This window comes from Cavia porcellus, unplaced genomic scaffold (genome assembly GCF_034190915.1).
Source record: "Cavia porcellus strain 051 isolate PalLab524CR breed Dunkin Hartley unplaced genomic scaffold, mCavPor4.1 scaffold_17, whole genome shotgun sequence".
NCBI classification, from domain to species: domain Eukaryota; kingdom Metazoa; phylum Chordata; class Mammalia; order Rodentia; family Caviidae; genus Cavia; species Cavia porcellus.
In genome coordinates, this window is record NW_026947500.1 from 61,005,062 (window position 1) to 61,024,245 (window position 19,184).

At 62.2% G+C, this 19,184-nt stretch overlaps 4 protein-coding genes across 23 annotated transcripts; 3 read left to right on the plus strand and 1 right to left on the minus strand.

The window, feature by feature from the left end:
* The first annotated feature begins 517 nt into the window (after positions 1-517).
* Positions 518-8,808, plus strand: Map2k7 (mitogen-activated protein kinase kinase 7). 4 transcript variants are annotated; one of them, XM_063228328.1, is made up of 12 exons: positions 518-730; positions 2,295-2,342; positions 4,912-5,053; positions 5,163-5,229; positions 5,342-5,455; positions 5,563-5,682; positions 5,778-5,885; positions 5,976-6,155; positions 6,235-6,315; positions 6,416-6,558; positions 6,811-6,856; positions 6,934-8,808. In XM_063228328.1, exons 1-12 carry the CDS (start codon positions 607-609, stop codon positions 7,081-7,083), a joined length of 1,323 nt encoding a protein of 440 aa, XP_063084398.1. In that variant the 5' UTR covers positions 518-606; the 3' UTR covers positions 7,084-8,808. The 4 variants fall into 4 exon arrangements, with proteins under 4 accessions (XP_063084398.1, XP_063084399.1, XP_013007099.1 ...); XM_063228329.1 differs by having other exon boundaries at positions 520-730; positions 6,949-8,808; XM_013151645.3 differs by lacking the exon at positions 2,295-2,342 and having other exon boundaries at positions 520-730.
* A 152-nt stretch (positions 8,809-8,960) lies between these two features.
* On the plus strand, positions 8,961-13,170 carry Tgfbr3l (transforming growth factor beta receptor 3 like). Of its 17 annotated transcripts, none has more exons than XM_063228314.1 (6): positions 8,961-10,166; positions 10,240-10,569; positions 10,773-10,870; positions 11,261-11,375; positions 11,469-11,888; positions 12,535-12,697. In XM_063228314.1, the coding sequence occupies exons 1-6, from the start codon at positions 9,821-9,823 to the stop codon at positions 12,672-12,674; spliced, it is 1,449 nt and encodes a 482-aa protein (XP_063084384.1). In that variant the 5' UTR covers positions 8,961-9,820; the 3' UTR covers positions 12,675-12,697. The 17 variants fall into 17 exon arrangements, with proteins under 17 accessions (XP_063084384.1, XP_063084394.1, XP_063084397.1 ...); XM_063228324.1 differs by lacking the exon at positions 10,773-10,870 and having other exon boundaries at positions 8,961-9,194; positions 10,030-10,166; XM_063228327.1 differs by lacking the exon at positions 10,773-10,870 and having other exon boundaries at positions 8,961-9,194; positions 10,030-10,166; positions 11,469-11,633; positions 11,816-12,697.
* A 342-nt stretch (positions 13,171-13,512) lies between these two features.
* On the plus strand, positions 13,513-16,240 carry Snapc2 (small nuclear RNA activating complex polypeptide 2). The gene is made up of 5 exons (XM_004999592.4): positions 13,513-13,862; positions 14,264-14,383; positions 14,498-14,566; positions 14,915-15,386; positions 15,476-16,240. The coding sequence occupies exons 1-5, from the start codon at positions 13,680-13,682 to the stop codon at positions 15,805-15,807; spliced, it is 1,176 nt and encodes a 391-aa protein (XP_004999649.2). The 5' UTR covers positions 13,513-13,679; the 3' UTR covers positions 15,808-16,240.
* Positions 16,241-17,345: 1,105 nt separating this feature from the next.
* Positions 17,346-18,764, minus strand: Ctxn1 (cortexin 1). Its single transcript, XM_004999593.4, has 2 exons — positions 18,568-18,764; positions 17,346-18,205 (listed from the first exon to the last, which is right to left on the minus strand). Exon 2 carries the CDS (start codon positions 18,183-18,185, stop codon positions 17,937-17,939), a length of 249 nt encoding a protein of 82 aa, XP_004999650.1. The 5' UTR covers positions 18,186-18,205; positions 18,568-18,764; the 3' UTR covers positions 17,346-17,936.
* Between the last annotated feature and the right edge of the window lie 420 nt (positions 18,765-19,184).

Below are 19,184 nucleotides of genomic sequence, written 5' to 3' on the forward strand. Positions count from 1 at the left end.
CCCAACTATGGTGCGGAGGCGGCACTGCACTGCCAGCAGGAGGTCAGGTAGCAATTAAATCTAACAGGAATTTTAATAAAGCACTGTCCGAAGGGTGGAAGGCAGTTTCTCCAGGGCACGGCAGCCAAGGTGAAACCGCCCGGGAAGAGCGAGAGAAACCGGACGAACCGCGGTGGAAACTGCAGGCGATACGCAAAGCAGACAGAGCGCCAGGGATACGCATGCGTAGTAGAGGGCACGCGCGTGCCAGCACCGGTCCATCTGTACGCCTGCGCACCCCGCCTTCCAAGGCGCGTTGGGTTTCCACGCAGCGCCTCGCTCTGGAAGGCTGGGGAGCTCACGCATGCGCACCACGGGAGTAGTGGTGGGTGGCAGTGTTGCACGTTGCCAGCTGTGAGCTCTAGGTGGCGTCATTCCTCGGGCTGGAACGAAGGACGCACGCGCGAAGATTCGCACGCGGATGGGGCGGGGGTGCCTCGCGGGCATGCGCCTTGTGGGACGAGACGGCGGCTCGGCGGGGTCATCCAGGCGCAGGCGCAGTGCGGTGTTTGTCTGCCGGACTGACGGGCGGTCCGGCGGTGCGCGGCGGCAGCGGCGGCGGGGAAGATGGCGGCGTCTTCCCTGGAGCAAAAGCTGTCCCGCCTGGAAGCAAAGCTGAAGCAGGAGAACCGGGAGGCCCGGCGGAGGATCGACCTCAACCTGGATATCAGCCCTCAGCGGCCCAGGCCCAGTAAGCACGGCGGCGTGGGGGAGGGGGCGGGCGGGGCGGGGCGCGCGGCGCGAGGGCCCCGCCCCCGCCACTAGGTCCCGCCCCCTCTTCCGGGGCGCTTGCGCTCCTCCTCCTCGTCCCCCTCCCCCCAGCTGTGATCTCTCGGGGAGAGGGTCACGGTGACCCGGGGCCCAGAGGCCAGCAGGCTCCTAGAAGGCTCCCCTCGGGCGTGGGGGTGCTCACAGCCCCAGTCCCTCGAGCCTCTGTTCCCCGCCGCGGTGGAGGCCCCACCGCCCAATGACCCGCCCCCGTCGCTGCGAACCCGAGAGCTCCTGTCACTTGCGCTAAGCGGGACTCGCGACCTCACGCCACGGTGACCGCATCCAACTCCCGCCCGCAGACAGAGTCATACCCTTTTGACCTCCTGACTATTCCTGTCTCGGTGACTGTCAGACACCCCCTTTCCCTCATGGACTCAAGTGCTCGCCCATACAGGGGACGCCTCAGGTCACAAAACGAGCTGTTAACTTCACTCGCACCCAGTCGGGTCTGACCCACCCGAGGAGCCTCCCTTTTGATCACTCCTGCCGCACCTGCTGGTTCTTCTCCCCAGCTTGGGACTGTCCTGTTTTTTTGCTTTATAGGGACACACACACACACACACACTCTCTCTCTCTCTCATACTCCAGACTACCTTACTTTGTGCGAAGCTTCAGTGCTACCGTATTGAGGGGTGTGTGGGTCTCTAGCAGTGCACACGAACCTCCCAGCCTGGTGACTGTTCCCTTAGCCCAGGGACACCTAACTTGAGGTCGCTGGAGGCCAGTGGGAGTTTACCTGTCCACTCTCCCGCACAACACACACACAGCATTCACAGCCCTCTGCTGATCTTCCATATTGGTACCTACTTGGATGACATCTCGTCATCCTGGATCAACAGCTGTTCCCCTTTCTCCACCCACATCTCTCTGGGGTCACCATGACTACACACAGCTGCCTTGTGTCCCATAGCAATCCGTCTGCAAGTCTTCTCCCCACAGACCTGTGACCACCAGCCCCTCTTCCCTGTGACCCTTTCTGTATCTCTCTGTCTGCCCAGAAACTGCTCTCCTATTCCTGTGGTGTGGAGCCCTGCAGGCTCATCCCTCGTGTCTGGGTCCTCGGTCACCTCACCTGACCTTCACAGCCTGACCTCCCATCCCTGTCCACTCCCTCTTCTGACCTGGGTCTGTGTAGGTGCATCTTTGGGGAGTCTCCCGTGGGCCAGGGAAGTCCTGGAGATGAAGCCACTGCTGCCTGGGACCAGAATGTCCCTGCCAGGCTCCGAGAGGCTGCCTCTAGATGCACTGTGAGCCTGGTGGGCTGAACTGGGCAGGCCAGGAACCTCCGCAGGCATTTGTGTCCATCAGCCCCATCCCGTCCTTCCTGCCCTCTCATCTCTGTCAGTCTCTACCCATTTCTGCAGTTCAGTGTCTCATGCCTACCCTGCTCCTCATTATGATTTGATTTCTTTTCTTTTGGACAAATCAGCCATTTCTGTTGTGATTTATCGTGGTTTTTTTTTTTTTCTTCCTTTCCCATCCAGTTATTGTGATCACTCTAAGCCCTGCTCCTGCCCCGTCCCAGCGAGCAGGTACCAGCCTTTTTATCATCACTGCTTGGACATCTGCACCATTGACCTAATCGCAGCCCTGGCCGCAGAATGCCCTCCCCGCCTGTGCTCTGCGTGCGTCCTGTGTCTTCTCACTGTCTTTCTGTGAGAGCAGCTTGGACTCTGTCCCGGGCTCCTCTGTGTCCTCTCCGCTCCCCACTTCCTCCTGACTGCAGTTTGGTTTCCCTAGAGGAGAATTGTACCCCTAATGAGGGGAATCCGTCACCAACTGAGGGGGCAGGCTGGTGTGTGTGGGGATGTACACAAATGTGTGTGTGTAACAGAGAAAGTGGGGCCAGGGAGCTGCAGTGTGCCCACACAGTCTGTCTCAACACTTGGACGAGTGTCATGCCCAAGCGTGCCCTGCCCATTCCCAGCAGTGGGAACACAGCTGTGGTGGCAGGAGAGAGTGAGCCGCCGCCTTGCGTGGACAGCGCGTATGTCCCCAGAGAGAGACTGTGTTTTGGTTGTCGGTGGGGCCCTGCGAGGGAAAGCCACAGGGTTGGAGGACAACACCTGAGCAGAGTGTGAGGTCCTGAGGGCTGGGTCAGCCCTGCTGGGTCCCCACACTGTTGAAGCACTTTTGGAAGCAGACACATCTCACCATGCAGTTGCAGGTGTAGGGGAGAGTGCACCTGTCTCAGCGGCACTGGGGACAGGTCCGGCCTCAAGGGTGGTTGTTTTGTGTAGCTGGGTGGGATATTTGTGTGTGTGCAGTCCCATGTGTGGGTGTGGGTGTGTGCATGTGCACGTGTGTATCTGTGTGATGGCCAGGAGATGGGGGCCAGCTCTGTTCTGCATGTGTGTGGGCACACTGCATGCAAGTGTCAGGGTGGTGTGTCAGGATGGTGGTCACACCTCTGCGGCTCCTGTGCGTAGCCCAGGCCCTGTGCTGTCTCTTGCATTCATTCTGTCCTTCATTCATTTTCACCTTCACCTGTGCTCTTTCATCTCCTTTCCTTCCCTTTGCCCTCCTGAGCTGGTGTGTGCTTGTCACTACCTCTGTGACATCCGTGTTCAGGGTCTCCCTCCCTTCCCTGCTTCCCTTCCCTCCCCACCACCTGCGCTGGTGTCTGGGGCAGGCAGGCTTTTGTGTGGGCCCTGGAACAGCCCAAGGGGCATGGGGGAAGTTCAGGAAAGGAATCCATAGGGCACCTCGAGGCGGGGCAGGCTGGAGGTGTCAGGTGGGCAGGGGCCCAGTTAGGTTAGGTACATTCTGGACCAAGTCCCAGGCATTTCCCTGAGAGCCCAGGTGCAGCAGGCTGGGGAGCCAGCCAGGGACCTGCACAGTACCTGGGCTGAGCCATGGGCAGAGCAGAGGGCAGGGAGAGCTGCAGGACCCGCACCCCCTCTGATCACAGATCACAGCTCGCTGCCTGCCCTCTCTGGTTGCCAGGCCGCAGGCCCAGGAAAGGTATATCTGGCTCTGTCCTGCGCCCTAACCGGGTCTCTGAGAGCTGTAGATCCATAGGAAGAGAGGAGTGAGACGGGTCACAGGGAGAAGGGACAGGTGTCTGCCGAGGGCCGTGGAGAGTGGCGGGCTCTGGGTCCCTGGGTTGAGGTTCTTTGGAGAGTACTTCGTGCCTATGCCCTGGGGTAGGAGGTCCTCCCGGAGGGCAGGCCCCTCCAGAGCTGCACCAGCACCTGCCCTCCCTGCCACAGACTGCCACCAGTCCAGGGAACCCGCTTCTCAGGGAACCATCCCAGGCTCCTCTCTGACCTGTCTCTGTAGTAGTACTCTGGGCAACTGGGCCCCAGACTTTGGCTCCTTCTGTCTGTCTGTCTCCTACCCTCCACCCTTAATGCCGCCTGCCTGTCCTGAGGCGCCCGCTGCCTGCCCTCCTGCCTGCCCACCCGCCCGCCCGCCTGTAGCATGTCCAAGCTGGCTGCATGCAAGCTCCTGGAGAGTACTGAACCCCCCGCCTGGCCCAGCACCCGCTCCTTTCCCAGACCTGCCAGTCCTTGGCGGAGCCTTATCCCAGATCTCCTCACAGGCCCAGCCTGGCCTTCTGCCCCTGCCCCCCAACGCCAGCTCTGCAGGCGGCCGGCTCCCATGTCCACTGTCCCCCCAGGGTGGTCCTCACTCATGTTTGGCCACCAAGTTCAGTGCTGGCAGCAGAGTCTGGGTCCAGGCTGCCCCTTGCAGGCATCCATCCGTCCTGGCATGGTTCACTGTGGGCACTGTGGTCGGCACTGTTTGCTAGAAAGGGATAGCCAGTCAGGGAGGCCACCTGGCCTAGGGCCCCCACCACGTGTCCTCCCCTTGTTTCTCTGCCAGCATGAACTTGGGGACAGACCTTTAGCCTCTGGGGATCATCCCTCCCCTGCCAGCCTGCTCCATCTCCTTCCAGATCAGCAAGACAGGAGGAGGCGCCCTGAGGACGGCTGGGGAGAGGAGGGAGGAAACCCTAGCCAGCAGGGCAGGGGCTTTGCCAGCCTGGCTGAGTGATACTGGGGGTGTCAAGGGTCTTGCCCTCCCCAAAGTGCCAGGTCCTGAGCTGAGTCTTTCAGATGCTAACCCCTTCCCCGGTCCTGGTTCTCAACCTCCCAGCCCTGCAGCTCCCACTGGCCAATGATGGAGGCAGCCGCTCACCATCCTCAGAGAGCTCCCCGCAGCACCCCACGCCCCCCGCCCGACCGCGCCACATGCTTGGGCTCCCATCTACCCTGTTCACACCCCGAAGCATAGAGAGGTGAGCAGAGTGGCTGATTGGTGGGTCCAGGGTGGGGAGGCCGGTGGAACCCCAGCCCCACTCTGGCGGGTCAGGGTCCCCGCCACTGGCTGCTGCCATCTGTCCCCAGCATCGAGATTGACCAGAAGCTGCAGGAGATCATGAAGCAGACAGGCTACCTGACCATCGGGGGCCAGGTACTGCTGCGCTTGGCCCCCCAGCAGGGCAAGGGTTGGACATGGCTGGGCTGGGCTGTCGGGGTGGGCAGTGGAGGCCCCAGGGACCCTCCAGCCCAAGCTGTGTCCCCAGCGCTACCAGGCAGAGATCAACGACCTCGAGAACCTGGGAGAGATGGGCAGTGGCACCTGCGGCCAGGTGTGGCGGATGCGCTTCCGAAAGACGGGCCACGTCATCGCTGTTAAGGTGCCCAAGGGCCTGTGCTCCCTCCAGCTCGATCCCCTCCCAGCCCCGTTCCCACACCCTTCTGGGCATGTGGCCCTGAGCTCCCCCCTCGGTGCCCCTCCCTGCAGCAAATGCGGCGCTCGGGGAACAAGGAGGAGAACAAGCGCATCCTCATGGACTTGGATGTGGTGCTCAAGAGCCACGACTGTCCCTATATCGTGCAGTGCTTTGGCACCTTTATCACCAACGTGAGCCCCCCAGGGCCCCAGCACCCTGGCCCCTCGGGTGGGGAGGCAGGGGTGTCTATCTCCAGTCACCATGTGCCCTATCCCCACCCTCACAGACGGACGTCTTCATTGCCATGGAGCTCATGGGCACGTGCGCCGAGAAGCTAAAGAAGCGCATGCAGGGCCCCATCCCTGAACGCATCCTGGGGAAGATGACCGTGGCGGTGAGCAGCCCAGCCTGGGCTCTCGCAGGGCTGCAAGGGCGGCCCATATCCCAGGCCCCTGTCATGGTGGCTTCCCCATGCACCCCACAGATCGTGAAGGCGCTCTACTACCTGAAGGAAAAGCATGGGGTCATCCACCGAGATGTCAAGCCCTCCAACATCCTGCTGGACGAGCGGGGCCAGATCAAGCTCTGTGACTTTGGCATCAGTGGCCGCCTGGTGGACTCCAAGGCAAAGACTCGGAGCGCCGGCTGTGCAGCCTATATGGCAGTGAGTGGCCCAGTGGGGTGGTGGCTGGAGGCACCTCCTCCCCTCCCCCTAGCCTCATAGCCGCCCCTCCCCCTGACAGCCAGAGCGCATTGATCCCCCAGACCCCACCAAGCCGGACTACGACATCCGGGCTGACGTGTGGAGCCTGGGCATCTCGCTGGTGAGTAGGGGCCTTGCCTGTCTCCTCAGTGTAGGGGTGCGCAAAGGAGCAGGCGCCCCCTCCCCACCCCCTGAAATGCCTACTTTCCCTCCCCTCCCAGGTGGAGCTGGCCACAGGACAGTTTCCCTACAAGAACTGCAAGACGGACTTCGAGGTCCTCACCAAAGTCCTCCAGGAAGAGCCCCCACTCCTGCCTGGTCACATGGGCTTCTCAGGGGACTTCCAGTCCTTTGTCAAAGACTGGTGAGCACCCCGTGCCGTCTGCCCCTCTGCTGGGGGGAGGGGACAGGAGGCCAGGGCCAGCGAGAGCTGCAGCCTCCTGGGAGTGCACCTGGTGCCGAGCAGCTGTGTGCCCCGGGCTCCAGGGAGAACCTTAGGACCAGGTTCAGCTCAATGAGCCAAGTCCGCACCTTGCCATCCCAAGCTGAAGGCTGTGGGGTCAAACCGCTTGGTTGGAGCGTCAACTCACCTCCCCCCTCCTGCCTCTGTCCTCAGCCTTACTAAAGATCACAGGAAGAGACCAAAGTACAATAAGCTACTTGTGAGTACCAGCCCCTCCACCCGCGTGGGACGCCCCAGGCCTGAGGACGGCCCCAGGGGAAGACCCTTCATCCTAAGCCCCTCGGCCCGCAGGAGCACAGCTTCATCAGGCGCTATGAGACGCTGGAGGTGGATGTGGCGTCCTGGTTCAAGGACGTCATGGCGAAGACCGAGTCCCCGAGGACTAGCGGCGCGCTCAGCCAGCCCCATCCGCCCTTCTTCAGGTAGCCGTGTGCCTCGGCCAGCACCGCCGGGTCAGGGGCTCAGCCACGGGCCCCCATTCCCAACCCGGCTGCCCACTGGGACCTGCACAGCGCTGAGGGCCAAGGATGGCAGTCAGGGGGCGCCCACCGCCCCCGGCACTCTGCCCACTAACTGTGGACACGCGGCCCCTCCTGCCGGGCGTGTTGGACACTGTGAACACAGGCTGCGGCCGCCAGCAGACTCGATATTTATTCAGTCGTGACCTTGGGGCTGGGGCGGCCATCCAGGAGAGAGCCTGCATCCGTACCAAGCCCTGCGCTTGCTGGCCCCCCTCTGCCTCCCTCCTTCAATGGCTCCCCGTTCTATCCTGGCCTGGCCCACATGGACATGGGCTTGGCTGCCCCAACCCCTTGTGGGAGCCCAGGGGCTGCTCCAGTCTCCCACAGTCCTTGCCAGGATGAGGGGGGTCTCTGGACTGCAGCTGCACAGGGCCTGGGTTCTCCCTCTCTCTTTTTGATCTCAGGGGGTCTTTTTTGGAATTTATTATAGCATTGTTCTTGGCGGGGTGCTAGAGGAGAGGAGAGCTTGTCCTCGTGGGGTGTGTCAGTACCTTCGGAAACTTTTACCAAAGTCATGTTTAGCTGCTTTTGGTGGGGCTCCCACCAGCTGCCCTCGGGCACTAGGGGACAGGGGCTGGGGCTGGGCTGCTGCTTCTTGTTAGCCTGGCCTTGGGGATTCCCCAAAACAGGCTCTGGGCACCTCCTTCCTGGGGGCTGGGGAGGCCACGGCCGGCTCAGGGGGAGCTGAAGTGCTCAGGTGGGGGAGAGCCCGAGGGGGCCTCGGGACAGGGGTGCCAGAGGGAGGGACTTGGGGACAGGAGAGGGGCCAGGGGTCCGAGGGAGTTGGGATGGGCTAAGGCAGCAGCAGTTGTGGAGGTCTGAGCATGTGTGACAGTGACAGGTCGGGGTGGGAATGAGGCAGCTTCCCCCATGGTGACCTAGGCACCCCTCAGCTTTCCCAGAGCCGGCCAGCCCCAGCTCATGGGAGCCCAGGACAGGTGGGGGCTGTGTCTGCCCAGGCTCGGCGGCTAGAGGGGAAGGGGTACGTACGCTTCCTTTTTGTTGGCAATGCATGCGAGTCAAGTGGACAAGAAAACAAAATGGCAAAAAAAATTTTTTAAAAACAAAAAATGTAAAACCACAACCAATGCCAAAGGTGAGGAACCTGGCTGGATGCAGCTGAAGCAGCATAGGCTTAGAGGACGCCACGGCCTTTCCCCTGCCCGCCTCACCCCTTGTCCTGTGTTCACAGTGCTGCATGTGTAAAACGTAACTGAGGTGTGCTTCTCTCTTCCCGGGAGGCTGCCTTGGGCCCTGCCGAGGACTTTCAAGGGTTGCTGGAGGTTACTCTGCTGGTCCCAGGGTCAGTGCTGGCCCAAGGCTGGGCTGCCTGGGCTTGTCTTTATTTAACTTGGTTCCTGGCGATGTAAGCCCATGGGCCTGACCCACCCTCCAAAGCCCAGTGGGAACCTCTCCTGCCGCAGCCCCTGCAGACCTCCCATCACCAGCCACCCCTCTGGACCAGGCAGAGGGCAGATTGGCCGGGCAGCAGCCTGGGGTGGCCTGGCCAGCCTATTGGCCCATGGACCCATCTCAGGCCGCCAGTATTGCCCTGTCCCTTTTTAAAACAAAATGCCCTGTTTGTAACTCCTTAGACGCTTGAGAATAAAACCCCTCCCTTTTCTTCTGAGTCTGTGGTTTTACCCAGCCCAGTGGGGAAGAGACCAGGGTGGAGTGCATCCTCCACCTGGAGAGAGAACTGGTGGACTAGGCGAAGAGTGTGAGGTGACCAGTGGCTGCCTCTGGGCCAATCAGGCAGTAGAAGAGGAACCCCTAATCCCTGCAGGCCTTGAGGGAGGGCTCGGGTGTCAGCTCCGTGCCCTCCGCCCCCGCTGCCTGCTTCCTGGAGTGGTTGTCCAGCCAAGGCCGGGGTTCCCTCTCTGCTTGTGGTGCCCATCTGGTGCACCCCACACAGCTGTCTGCTGCCAGCCAACCTCGGTGGGTACGGCATGCTGGGTGCCGCGCTCCTGCTCCTCTTGCTGCCCGGGGCCTGCCCTGTGCCGGATGGGCTGTTGGGTATGTAGTGTGGGGCGCTTCGCCCTCGGCTCTGGCATCCTTCATCAGCTTGACCATGTCTCCCTATCTGACCTAATGGGGATGCCGGGGATTGCCCCCAGTTTCTGTCTTCAGAGTAGCACCTACTCTAAAGTCCCCAGCAGCCACTAAGGGACAGAGACTGTGTGAGTGGGACCTTCTGTACCTGTGCTTTTCGGATCTGGTTGACATGGACCCCAGCTAAGGCCCTCTTGAAGGCTGACGTGCGCATGTGCACGTGCAGTCGCTTAAGACTCGCCCTTTGCTAATGCAGCCGCCCACAATTGGGAGCATGGACCCCCAACAAACTGAAAACCCTATACCCTGGAATCCACGGGACTCTGGCTGTGCACAGAAAAACCTCTGGGGTTGGCATCCTGCTGTTCCCCCTTCCTGGATGCCAGCGCCTGCGTCCCCTTATCAAGGGAGCCTCCAAACCTGCAGTAAATTTCTGGGCACAGCCTGGGCAGAGGCAGACCTTGTGGGCCACTCAGTCTCCCTGCTGCGCCCTGGGGCGCTCCTCAACTCCTTCCCAGGATTATTCTGCCTGCTCTGCAGGTGGAGAAAAAAGGTCAGAGAAGGCAAGGCACACCTGAGGGCTAGCAGCTATGCGCCCGCCTTCCGCCGCTGGGCTGGCTGCGACCTCCGGGGGTCGCAGCCGCAGCCTGGTAGCTACCCAGTGGGGACGAATCTGCCACCGGCTCTGTGTTCCAATTTCCAGAGGAGCTGGCAGGGACAAGGAGGCCGGGCACTTTCCCGGAGGGCCGCGGGAAGCGCGTCCGCTCTCCTCTGAGCCATCCTCTACCCACCCTGCCAGTACCCCCTTTCCCCGGGACGCCTGGGCCCTGGCTGCGCAGACCCCTTTTCCGTCTGGAGCTGTCGGATGCGGAGGACGCCTTCCCGCGCCTTGGGGGCCCACTAGAGGTGCCCGCGGACAGCCGCGTGTTCGTGCAGGTGCTGGCGCCTTGGTCTCCGCGGGGGCGGCTGGTGGGGGGAGGACAATGCTGATGGTGTCTCCTGTCCCCAGGCGGCTCTGGCGCGGCCCTCCCCGGGCTGGGACCTGGCGCTGCACCGCTGCTCGGTGACGCCGTCCTCGCGTCCAGCACCCGGGCCCGCCCTGGTGCTGCTGCGCGGAGGCTGCCCCGCCGACGCCTCGGTCACCTTCCTGCCGCCGCCGCCGCCGCCGCTGCCGCTAAGCCCGGACAGCGCCCGCCCCGCGCGCTTCAGCTTCCGCCTGCGCCCGGTCTTCAATGCGTCGGTGCAGTTCCTGCACTGCCAGCTGAGCCGCTGCCGCCGCCGCCTGGGAGCCGGCCAGAGGCCCGCGCCCCTCACCCCGCCGCCACCGCATCCGTCTCGGGTACGCGAGAGAGAGGAGATGAGATCTGCACACCGAGGGCCCTGTTAGGCTGGACGCGGCGTCTTTGGCGGCGGGAAGAATCTCCAGGGTCAAGAGAAGATATGGGGTCTCAGGCTGGGGTCAAGGTGCTTAGGCCCCCTAGGGCCGGTGGGATCCCTCAGCGGAGAAGTGATCTCTGGATTCCTTCATGGGTTGGGCTCTAGGATGCCTTGAGCGGGACTCCGGTGTCACTCCAGAGCTGGGCGGATGCAGAGGGGTGCCAGGGGCCAATCTGGGGCAGCTGAGATGTGCGGCTTCACAGGTTAGGTGCTGAGAGTGGTTCCGCCTCCCTCTCCCCTTTTTTGTACTTCCTACTGGGGATCGACCCCAGGGCCTCACCTTGCTACCTCCCCAGCCCTTTGATGGACGCGTTGAGACGGACTTGCTAACCTTGCTAACAAAGTTACCCAGCTGGGCTCAAACTTGTGATCCATGACCTGATGTAAGAAGATGAGGAGATGAAATCTGAGGTCCTTTAGGGCTGGGTCCCACTTGGTTACTTACAGGCGGGTCTCAGGGGCTCCTCAGGAGCCAAACTTCCAGGCCTCCCGTGGCGGCCTCTTGGCTACAGTGGACAGCTGTACTCTTAAGGCCTCTTAGGAGCCCAGGCAGGATCGCCAGACCACGACCTCTCCGGTCTCCCCTCCCCCAGTGTTTGCCTCCGGTCGAGGCTTGCGCGGGAAACGGAGAGAGCCTCGGCACCAACGGCCCCCACCTGCACACGCTGACGCAGCCCATCGTGGTCACCGTGCCGCAGCCGCTCCCCGGTACGCAGGCAGTGCTACCGCGCAAGATGCCCTGGGGCCGGGGTGGGCATCAGGATCCGGGCTCCAGACTCAGCATTGCTCTTCCCGGCACAGGGCCACCCAAGAGCCTCCCGGGAAAGGCAGTGCGCGCCCAGACGCCCGCGCCTGCGCCCGCGCCCGCAGCCCTGGGGCCCGCACCGGTAGTGGCACTGGTGCTGGCGGCCTTCGTGCTGGGAGCCGCGCTGGCCGCCGGGCTCAGCCTCGTGTGCGCGCACTCAGGTACCGACTTCTGCGTGCCCTTCTCGCCCCAGCCCATTCCTGCGCCTCTAGACCGGGGTCGCTATGGTCCCAGCCAGCGGGACCTGCCCAACCCTAGACCTGACTCCGCTGTGCCCGCAGCTACCCGCAGGGGGCGCGCTGACCACAGCGCAGCGCCCCATGATAGGCACTTTCCCCTCCAGCGTCCCCGCCCCCTGGACAGCAGGCCAGGGCCTCGCCCAGCAGCCCCCAGCCTCGGAGGCCCCAGTGAGGCAGGTAAGGAAGGGGAAGTCTGGAGCAAGAGTTTAGGCGGCAGGTGATGGTGATGACTTCCCAGAGTTCACTCTCGTGCTAAACGATGTTGCACACATGTCATTTAACCCTCCTACAACCAGACTGCTACAATCCCCAGGGAAAGCGAGAAAAACAGAGGCTCTGAGTGTCCCTTGTCAAAAGTCAAAACAGGCATGATGGCATAGGCCTATGATCCTAGTACTCGAGAGACTGAGGCAGGAGGATTACCAAGAGTTTGAGGACAGCCTGGGCTACATATAGTAAGTTCAAAGCCAACTTGAACCACATAGTGAGACCCTATCTCAGAAAAAAAGAAAGTCGGGGCTGGGGATTTAGCTCAGCGGCATAAGCCCCTGCCTTGCAAGCAGGCAGTCGTGAGTTCGATCCCTGGTACCGATAAAAACGAAAAAGACGAAGGAAAAAAAAAAAAGTCATAACATTTGGTTGAATGGGATTCGAAGTCAGAGACCAGAATCGGCCCCAGAGATAGGTCTTCAAACCTTGGGCAGCACTAGGTGAGATGGGGTTCAGACCCATTTCTGACTCTCATCCGGGCAAAGATGGGGAGGAAAGAAGCCAATGGGCGCTGAGAAGGCGGAGTCCTGCGTAGTATCCCCTCCCTTCCCAGCAGGGGCACCCCCAGCCAGGGCTTCAGGACCAGGCCTGCCAGGACAGGGCTCTCTGTCACGCCTGGGACGCCTGGGACGCCATGCTTCAGCAACAGGACCTCTGCCTTCCTTTCCACCATCTCATCTGGGCTCAAAATAAACCTCTGGACTGCTCCTGCTAAATTCTGGTGGCATCACGGGGTGCACTTGGCATGGGGGCGGGGGGTGCTCGGGAGAGCACTTGGGACCCGGACGTGGGGGTGGCAAAGGTGTGGACTGGAGGGCTAGGCCTTGTGGGTGGGCTGCTAGCCCATAGCTCAGGGGTTTGTCTCAAAGTGATAACCAACACTCTCCGTTTAAATTTAAAATAAACCCTGTCTCCCGGTACTACTGCACCAGCCCACCTGCCTCCTCCCATCTTCCCCAAGTCAAGCCTTCTCTGTTGTTGTCCATGTTTCTACCTCTTTCCACAGTGTCCCCACTGATCTGATACTGCATTCCTGTCCGCTTACTCCCCTAATTTAGAGGTCCTTACATCTCTTCTTGCCGGGCATGGTGGTGCACACCTATAATCCCAGTACTCGAGAGGCTAAGACAGGAGGACTGCCACGAGTTTGAGGCCAGCGTGGGCTACACAGTGACTTCAAAACCAGACACAACAACGTGGCGAAACCCTGCCTAAACAACAACCCAAACAAACCCTCCTGCCCGAGCTCCTCCCTCCCCAGTGTATAGGCAGAAGACTAGTACTCCCTTTACAGAAGAGGAACCTTCAGCTTGGCAAGGTTAAATCAGTTGCCCAAGGTCGCCAGGGCAGTCCAACCCCTGAGTTCAGGCTCCTGACCACAGCTAGAGAGCCGCCTTAAAAAAAGGAAAGCACACAGTAGGACTTTCACGAGGCAGCCAGGCATGTCGGGGAGAGCAAGCAATTCAAGGTCGGCTCCAGTTCACAAATGAGATACAACACGGGGTCTCGCGCATCTTGCTCCACTTGTGCCGCCGGTCTTCCCATTATTTTCATGGAGGCGGGTCCGCCAGCACAAGCCAAGCCGCCGCGCCCCCCCTGCTTCCGCCTTCGCGCCGCACTTGGGGGCCTCTGCAGCTTCCGTAGCCCCGCCCACCAGGGAAGCGGCGAGAGAGCCCCGGCGCCTAACTGTAAAGCAGCATGAAGCCACCACAGCGGCGGCGGTCGGCCCCGGCGCGCTATCTGGGCGAAGTGACCGGCCTTGTGCCCTGGAACCTTCGCGAGAAGCGCCAGCTACTTCGACTTCTGCTGGCGCGGCGGGGCCAGCCGGAGCCAGACGCCGCCGAGCTGGCCAAGGAGCTGTGGAGCCGGAGCGAGACGGAGGTGAGCCGCGGGTCCCATCTCAGAAGCGAGGCTGGGGGCGTGGCCATGTGGCTGGGGGCAGGCCCACAGTAGGACGCCGTGGGCGGTGGCCCGTGAACCAACCAACGTCAGGAATGCAAGCTATAGGTGGGGCCATGCGGGCCGTGATTGGGTAAGCCTGAGGGTGGGGTCTCATCAGGCGGGGCGGGCAGGGACTAAGGCCCGGGCGAACTGGGCGTGAAAGGCCTGTGGGCTGCAGATCCTGCGGCAAGTGCAGTGGGGCAGTGGACGTTAGGAAGTGGGCGGGGTGGAAGTGAACCGGTTAGCTCTTAGCCTAGGAGCGATTTACATAGTGGGTCACATCCTCGGTGCCTGTCTTCTACATCATGGAGCTCAGATGGTTTTCCCGCCCTCCTCCCTAGATCGGCGACTTCCTCCAGCACCTCAAAAGCCGAGTGGCTCGCGAGGCCACTCAGAAGGTACACCCACATGGTACTCGGGGTCCAAGGCACACACAGGCACAGATACTGGCTCCTATTGAGGTGAGGCGAGTGGGCAGGGCAAGGGAGCCGGGTGAACTGGTCAGGGGACCCCGGGAGGCTAGGGCTCCGGGCAGTGCTGCTGGCCGAGTCCCGGGCTGCCCTGGTTTCACCCAGGTATGGACAGATCTAGCTGAGAAGATAACAGGTCCACTCGAGGAACCGCTGACGGCAGGCTTCTCCCAGGTAAAGGGGGTGCCCCAGAGAGGAGGTTGTAGAAATGGAGCTGGGGGTGTCTGTCAGTAGCAGAGCACTTGCCTAGCATGCACAGGCCCTAGGTTTGGTCCCTACCACTGCAAAACCCCAAACCCTAAACAAGAAACAGTGTACATGGGCCTTTGCCAGCTGTGTGACCCCCCAACCCCAAACAAGCGGTAGACTCCTTGAAACTCAGTGTCCCCGTCTGCCTTCCACAGGGTGTCAGGGAGGGATTTAATGCGGGGGTGAAGGAGGGGGCTCAGCCTGGCAGCAGAGAACAGAGGAAAGGAGGGTGTACCTTTCCTTCCCTGAGGGCTCTGCCTATCTGCCTGCCAGGTGCTCACCATTGCGGCCACTGAACCCCTCAGCCTCTTACACTCCAAGCCCCCCAAGCCTACAAAAGCTCGGGCAAAGCCGCTGCTCCTGAGCACCACCAGAGGGCAGGAGGACTGCACCCCTAAGGCCCCTGGCTCTGCCCCGGAGACCACTGGCTCTGCTCCTAGTGTTTGTGACTTCTCCCTTGGCCCTACACTTAATGCCTCTGGCACTGCATCTGTGACCCCTGGCCCCGCCCCAGTGGCTTCTGGTTCTGCCCCTTATGTATCAAACCCTGCCCCTGAGGCCTGTGGCCCTGCCCCGGGTGCCTCTGGCCCTCACCCTGAGACCCTCAGCTCTGCCCCTGAGGCACCTGTTGAGTCCCGGGTGGGCCCCTCCCCTGAGGGACACTTCATCGTGGACTTCGAGAAGATCTACAAGTACCTGTCCTCTGCCTCCCGGAGTGGCCAGGGCCCAGAGCTCTCCGCAGCTGGTGAGAGGGCTGGGGAGGGACCAAGAAGGCGGGGTGAAGGGTGCCAGGTGGCAGGTCTGCTCACTCCTGTCCCCTCCTTCCATCACCAGAGTCGGCTGTGGTCCTTGACCTGCTCCTGTCACTCCCCGAGGAGCTGCCTCACCTCCCCTGTACAGCCCTAGTTGAGCACATGATGAAAACCTATGACCACCTGATGGCCCCAGAGCCCAGCCCCTCTGGCAGAAGTCCTAGGCCTGAAGCTGGGGATGAGGGGCATGGTCCTAGGGTATCAGAGGAGCCCAGCCAAGTCCCCCCTGGGCCCCCTGGGCACAGTGCACCCAGTGAATTGAGATCAGCCTGGCAAGCAGCTGGTATCTGCCCTCTGAATCCGTTCCTGGTGCCCCTGGAGCTCCTGGGCTGGGCAGCACCCCCTGCAAGGTGAGTGTGTGGCCAGTGGCAGATATACCAGACTCCTGCACTGGACTGTCATGAGGATCGTCTTGGAGGTCGCTGAGTGGCCCAGTTCTCAGCCATAGGTACGGAACTTGGATGCTGCATGCATGGAGGTTCCGGAAATGGAATCCCATTGGTCCAGGGCTCTCCTGGAGCAGCTAGGGCACAGGACCATGTTACTAGGAGATAGACAGGCCAGTTCCCCAAGCTCAGCTGTGACTGTTCTCTGCCTCTATGGAGGGGCAGAGCTGGGCCCCCACTCCAGCACCCCTCACACACCTTCCTCTGTTCAGGCAGCCCAAATTTTCTCCCTGGACTTCAGGTTGGGCATCCCTGAGCCCTCTGCAGCTGACCATGCCACCCCATGCCTCACCCCCGCCAGAGTCCAGCTGTCACCTGGAATAAAGTTCCCGTCTACCTGCTTTTCTGCTTTTTTGTGGTTTAAAGATGGGGGAGCGCAGGTCCTGGGGTGTCACAGCTTGGGGTTATGGAAGCAAAGCTGCTGCCCGGAATGAGCTCAGTTTGGCCATGATTGTCCTGCTAGTAGCTGGGTAGAAGTGGCTCTTTGACAAGCCTGGATGGGATGAGTCAGGCTGGACACGGCTAGTGGGGACAGGTTACAGAGACAGGTTTTCAGAGTGGGGCACCACCGCACATATGACAGAAGGTGGAAGCCAGCAGAGACTGAAGGTGGCCAGATGTGAGAAGCTAGGAGGGGGACGGGGGCAGAACCTGGAAGGAGAGCAGGCCCCAAATCCCTAGAAAAGCCAAAGGCAGAACTGGGGAGCAGAGGTAGGTGGGGGAGGAAGTTGAGTCCTGGTGGGTCCCCAAGACTCCACATTTGTGTGGGCGTGGAGCAGGGGGCAGGCCTGGGAGACTGGGGTTCTTGGGCAGCCGTGTTTCCTCCTACAGTGTGCCTTCCCCCAAGCAAACCTGACATCCTCTGAGGATAACTGCGGCTCCCCAGCCAGCGCCTTCACACAGCTTTCCTTTTATAGAAACGCTCATTTCTCCCCACACACTGCACATGGCTCCTCCGGGGCATGCAACACATCTCCCGGGCTGGCTGTGGAGTGAAGCCAGCCCACACCGTGGTGCTCATAACGCGGTACCAGCCCCACAGGTGCCAAGCCGCACAGGATGACATGAGCTGGACGGCTGGGATGCAGGGGCAGCTCATGGGGAGAGTCTGCATTCCAGCCCCCACCCCAGCCTGAAGCACCTCTGCAGTCAAGGGAAACTCGGGCAAGGAGTCTCGACTTGTGCGAGGAATGGGGAGGCTAAGATGCTATAGACCAGCACCGGCAGGGCAGGTCCACGGTGTGTGCACACTGGGCAGCAGGCAGGAGCCAGGTCCGCACGCACACTGCTTCCAACTAAACGTGATCCATGTGGCTATGGGCAGGTCACTACAGCTGCCCAGATCTCAGGCCCCCTGCCTGGAAAAGGGGATGTTCAAGGGGCCTGGCTCATTCGCCCCATCCCAAAAGCAAGCAGACAATGAATACGAGGTGCTAACTCAAGACATGGCTTAGCATGCAGTAAGAGCTCAATAGTAGCTTTTATTATCACTGCTGTCATCATCATCATCTCTCAGGGACAAGGCAAAGTGAAAAGGTAGTGGAGGGACGTGGGAAGCGCTGGAGAAGAGGCAGGGGCCGATTGCGCACGGGGAAGGGCGCGCTGACCTGGAGGCAGCAGCCATGGTGGGTACTCTAGATCCAGGTCTCGGGCAGGATGTGCAGGGCATTACCAAAGGCAGCGTCCTGCCCTGCAGGACGCCAAGACAGGCTCAACTCTCAGCCATGGTGACACTGGGTGTGGCCAGAAAATGGGGATGGGGAAAGGGCAGGGCTTGGGGAGAACCTACCCACTCCCAAGAAAGGGTGCACTGCACTCATACCTGGCACGTGACAACAGCAGCGCCACTCAGAAGCTGGGGATGCAGTTGGGGCCCGGTGTGCAGAAAGAAAGGGGTGGGATGGACAAAGGCACGAGACGGGGCTCGAGCCAGGCCAGGGGGGATGGGCAGGGTCGAAGGGGTTGGGGTGGACCTGCTCCTAACGCCCCGCGTCCGCGCTGGGGCCGGCCGGGTCCAGCCTTGCAGACCCCCGCCCCTCACACCAGCGCGTAGTCGAACTGGCCGCGCTCGAGCGCCTCCTTGTGGTCCGTCCAGGAGGAAGCGGGCATGCGGCTGTAGGGGTCCAGCAGGATGCGCACGCAGCGCACCATAAGCAGCACCAGCACCACAAGCAGGCAGAGCACGAAGGCAAACACAGTGCGCTGCTCCGCGTCCAGACCCGCGCCCACCGGAGGCCCCGTCGACGGCGGCAGCGGCTCGGGCGACAGCGTCCACGTCGTGCTCATGGCTCACATCGCCGCGCGCCCTGCCGGGGAGGAGGAGGCCGTCCAGGCAGGAGTCTGAGGCGTCGCCCTCCCTCCCGCGCCCCCGTAACACCCCATAACCCGCACCGCTGTCGCCGGGCGACGCCCATGCCCGGCCCGCGCGCTCGCTGCCGCCGCCACGCGGGGACCAACTCCGGCGGTGCGCGCGGGCGGGGACGCTGAGCTGGCCCCGGAGCCCCGACCGCCCGGCCCGCATCCAACAGGTGCGAGCTTGCACCGCCCGCGTCCCGGCGGCGCAGCCAGGTCGGATCCGCGTGGCCCCCGCCCGCTCCCTTTGTTCCCAACTGCCCGGGACCCCTCCCCCATCGCTCCGCCCCCGCCCCGGCCCCGGAGCGCCCCTCACCTTGGCCTGCACCGCACGCGGACGAGCCACCTGGCGGCCGCGCTCTTCCCGGAACCGTGACGGCTTCACGCCCGACCTCTCCCCAACGGTGGCCAAGGCGGCGGCCCCGGCTCAGCCCACCCCAGCCGCCCCTGGAAGCGGCGGAGACCGAGGCGGGCGAGGCGCGCGATAGCCCGGCGCCGCGGCTGTTCCCATGGCGACGGGGGGCGGGGCCGCCGCGGGGGGCGGAGGCGGCGCAGCTAGTGGCAAGGTCTGAGACCCAGCCCTGGCTCAGGGATGCAGAGCTCGATCAACACCTGCAGCAACACCCCGAGCCCAGCGAGCATCCAGGATCTCACCCGGACCTAGGCAGCTGCCATTCCCCATCCCTCGAGCGCCTTGTACGCCCTCGGGCTGACCTCTGCCCCGCACCCCCATCCCCGGGAGCCAGACCCCTTTCTCAGCTTCCCTAATGACACTCACGGGCCCCAGCCCTCATGCCAGCAAAGTCGGGGCAGCACCCCCACAGTAGTTTCATGGCTCTCTGCTGTCCCCTCCCAGCCTGCCTGGTGAGGTCTCGGCCAGGGGAAGGCGCCCCTCTCCTGGGGCTGTGGCACTAGGCTCCGAGGTGACCAAGG

What these genes read in the sequence shown, in the direction of transcription:
- Map2k7 (XM_063228328.1), top strand. Translation starts at nt 607, where the DNA reads ATGGCGGCGTCTTCCCTGGAGCAAAAGCTGTCCCGCCTGGAAGCAAAG. An exon ending in CCCTCAGCGGCCCAGGCCCA is followed by an intron (nt 731 to 2,294) that starts GTAAGCACGGCG and finishes TTTCCCATCCAG; the next exon opens with TTATTGTGATCACTCTAAGC. An exon ending in TGGGGAAGATGACCGTGGCG is followed by an intron (nt 5,886 to 5,975) that starts GTGAGCAGCCCA and finishes TGCACCCCACAG; the next exon opens with ATCGTGAAGGCGCTCTACTA.
- Tgfbr3l (XM_063228310.1), top strand. Translation starts at nt 9,821, where the DNA reads ATGCGCCCGCCTTCCGCCGCTGGGCTGGCTGCGACCTCCGGGGGTCGC. An exon ending in ACAGCCGCGTGTTCGTGCAG is followed by an intron (nt 10,167 to 10,239) that starts GTGCTGGCGCCT and finishes TCCTGTCCCCAG; the next exon opens with GCGGCTCTGGCGCGGCCCTC. An exon ending in GGTCTCAGGCTGGGGTCAAG is followed by an intron (nt 10,695 to 11,260) that starts GTGCTTAGGCCC and finishes CCCCTCCCCCAG; the next exon opens with TGTTTGCCTCCGGTCGAGGC.
- Snapc2 (XM_004999592.4), top strand. Translation starts at nt 13,680, where the DNA reads ATGAAGCCACCACAGCGGCGGCGGTCGGCCCCGGCGCGCTATCTGGGC. An exon ending in AGATACTGGCTCCTATTGAG is followed by an intron (nt 14,384 to 14,497) that starts GTGAGGCGAGTG and finishes GGTTTCACCCAG; the next exon opens with GTATGGACAGATCTAGCTGA. An exon ending in TGACGGCAGGCTTCTCCCAG is followed by an intron (nt 14,567 to 14,914) that starts GTAAAGGGGGTG and finishes TCTGCCTGCCAG; the next exon opens with GTGCTCACCATTGCGGCCAC.
- Ctxn1 (XM_004999593.4), bottom strand. Translation starts at nt 18,185, where the DNA reads ATGAGCACGACGTGGACGCTGTCGCCCGAGCCGCTGCCGCCGTCGACG.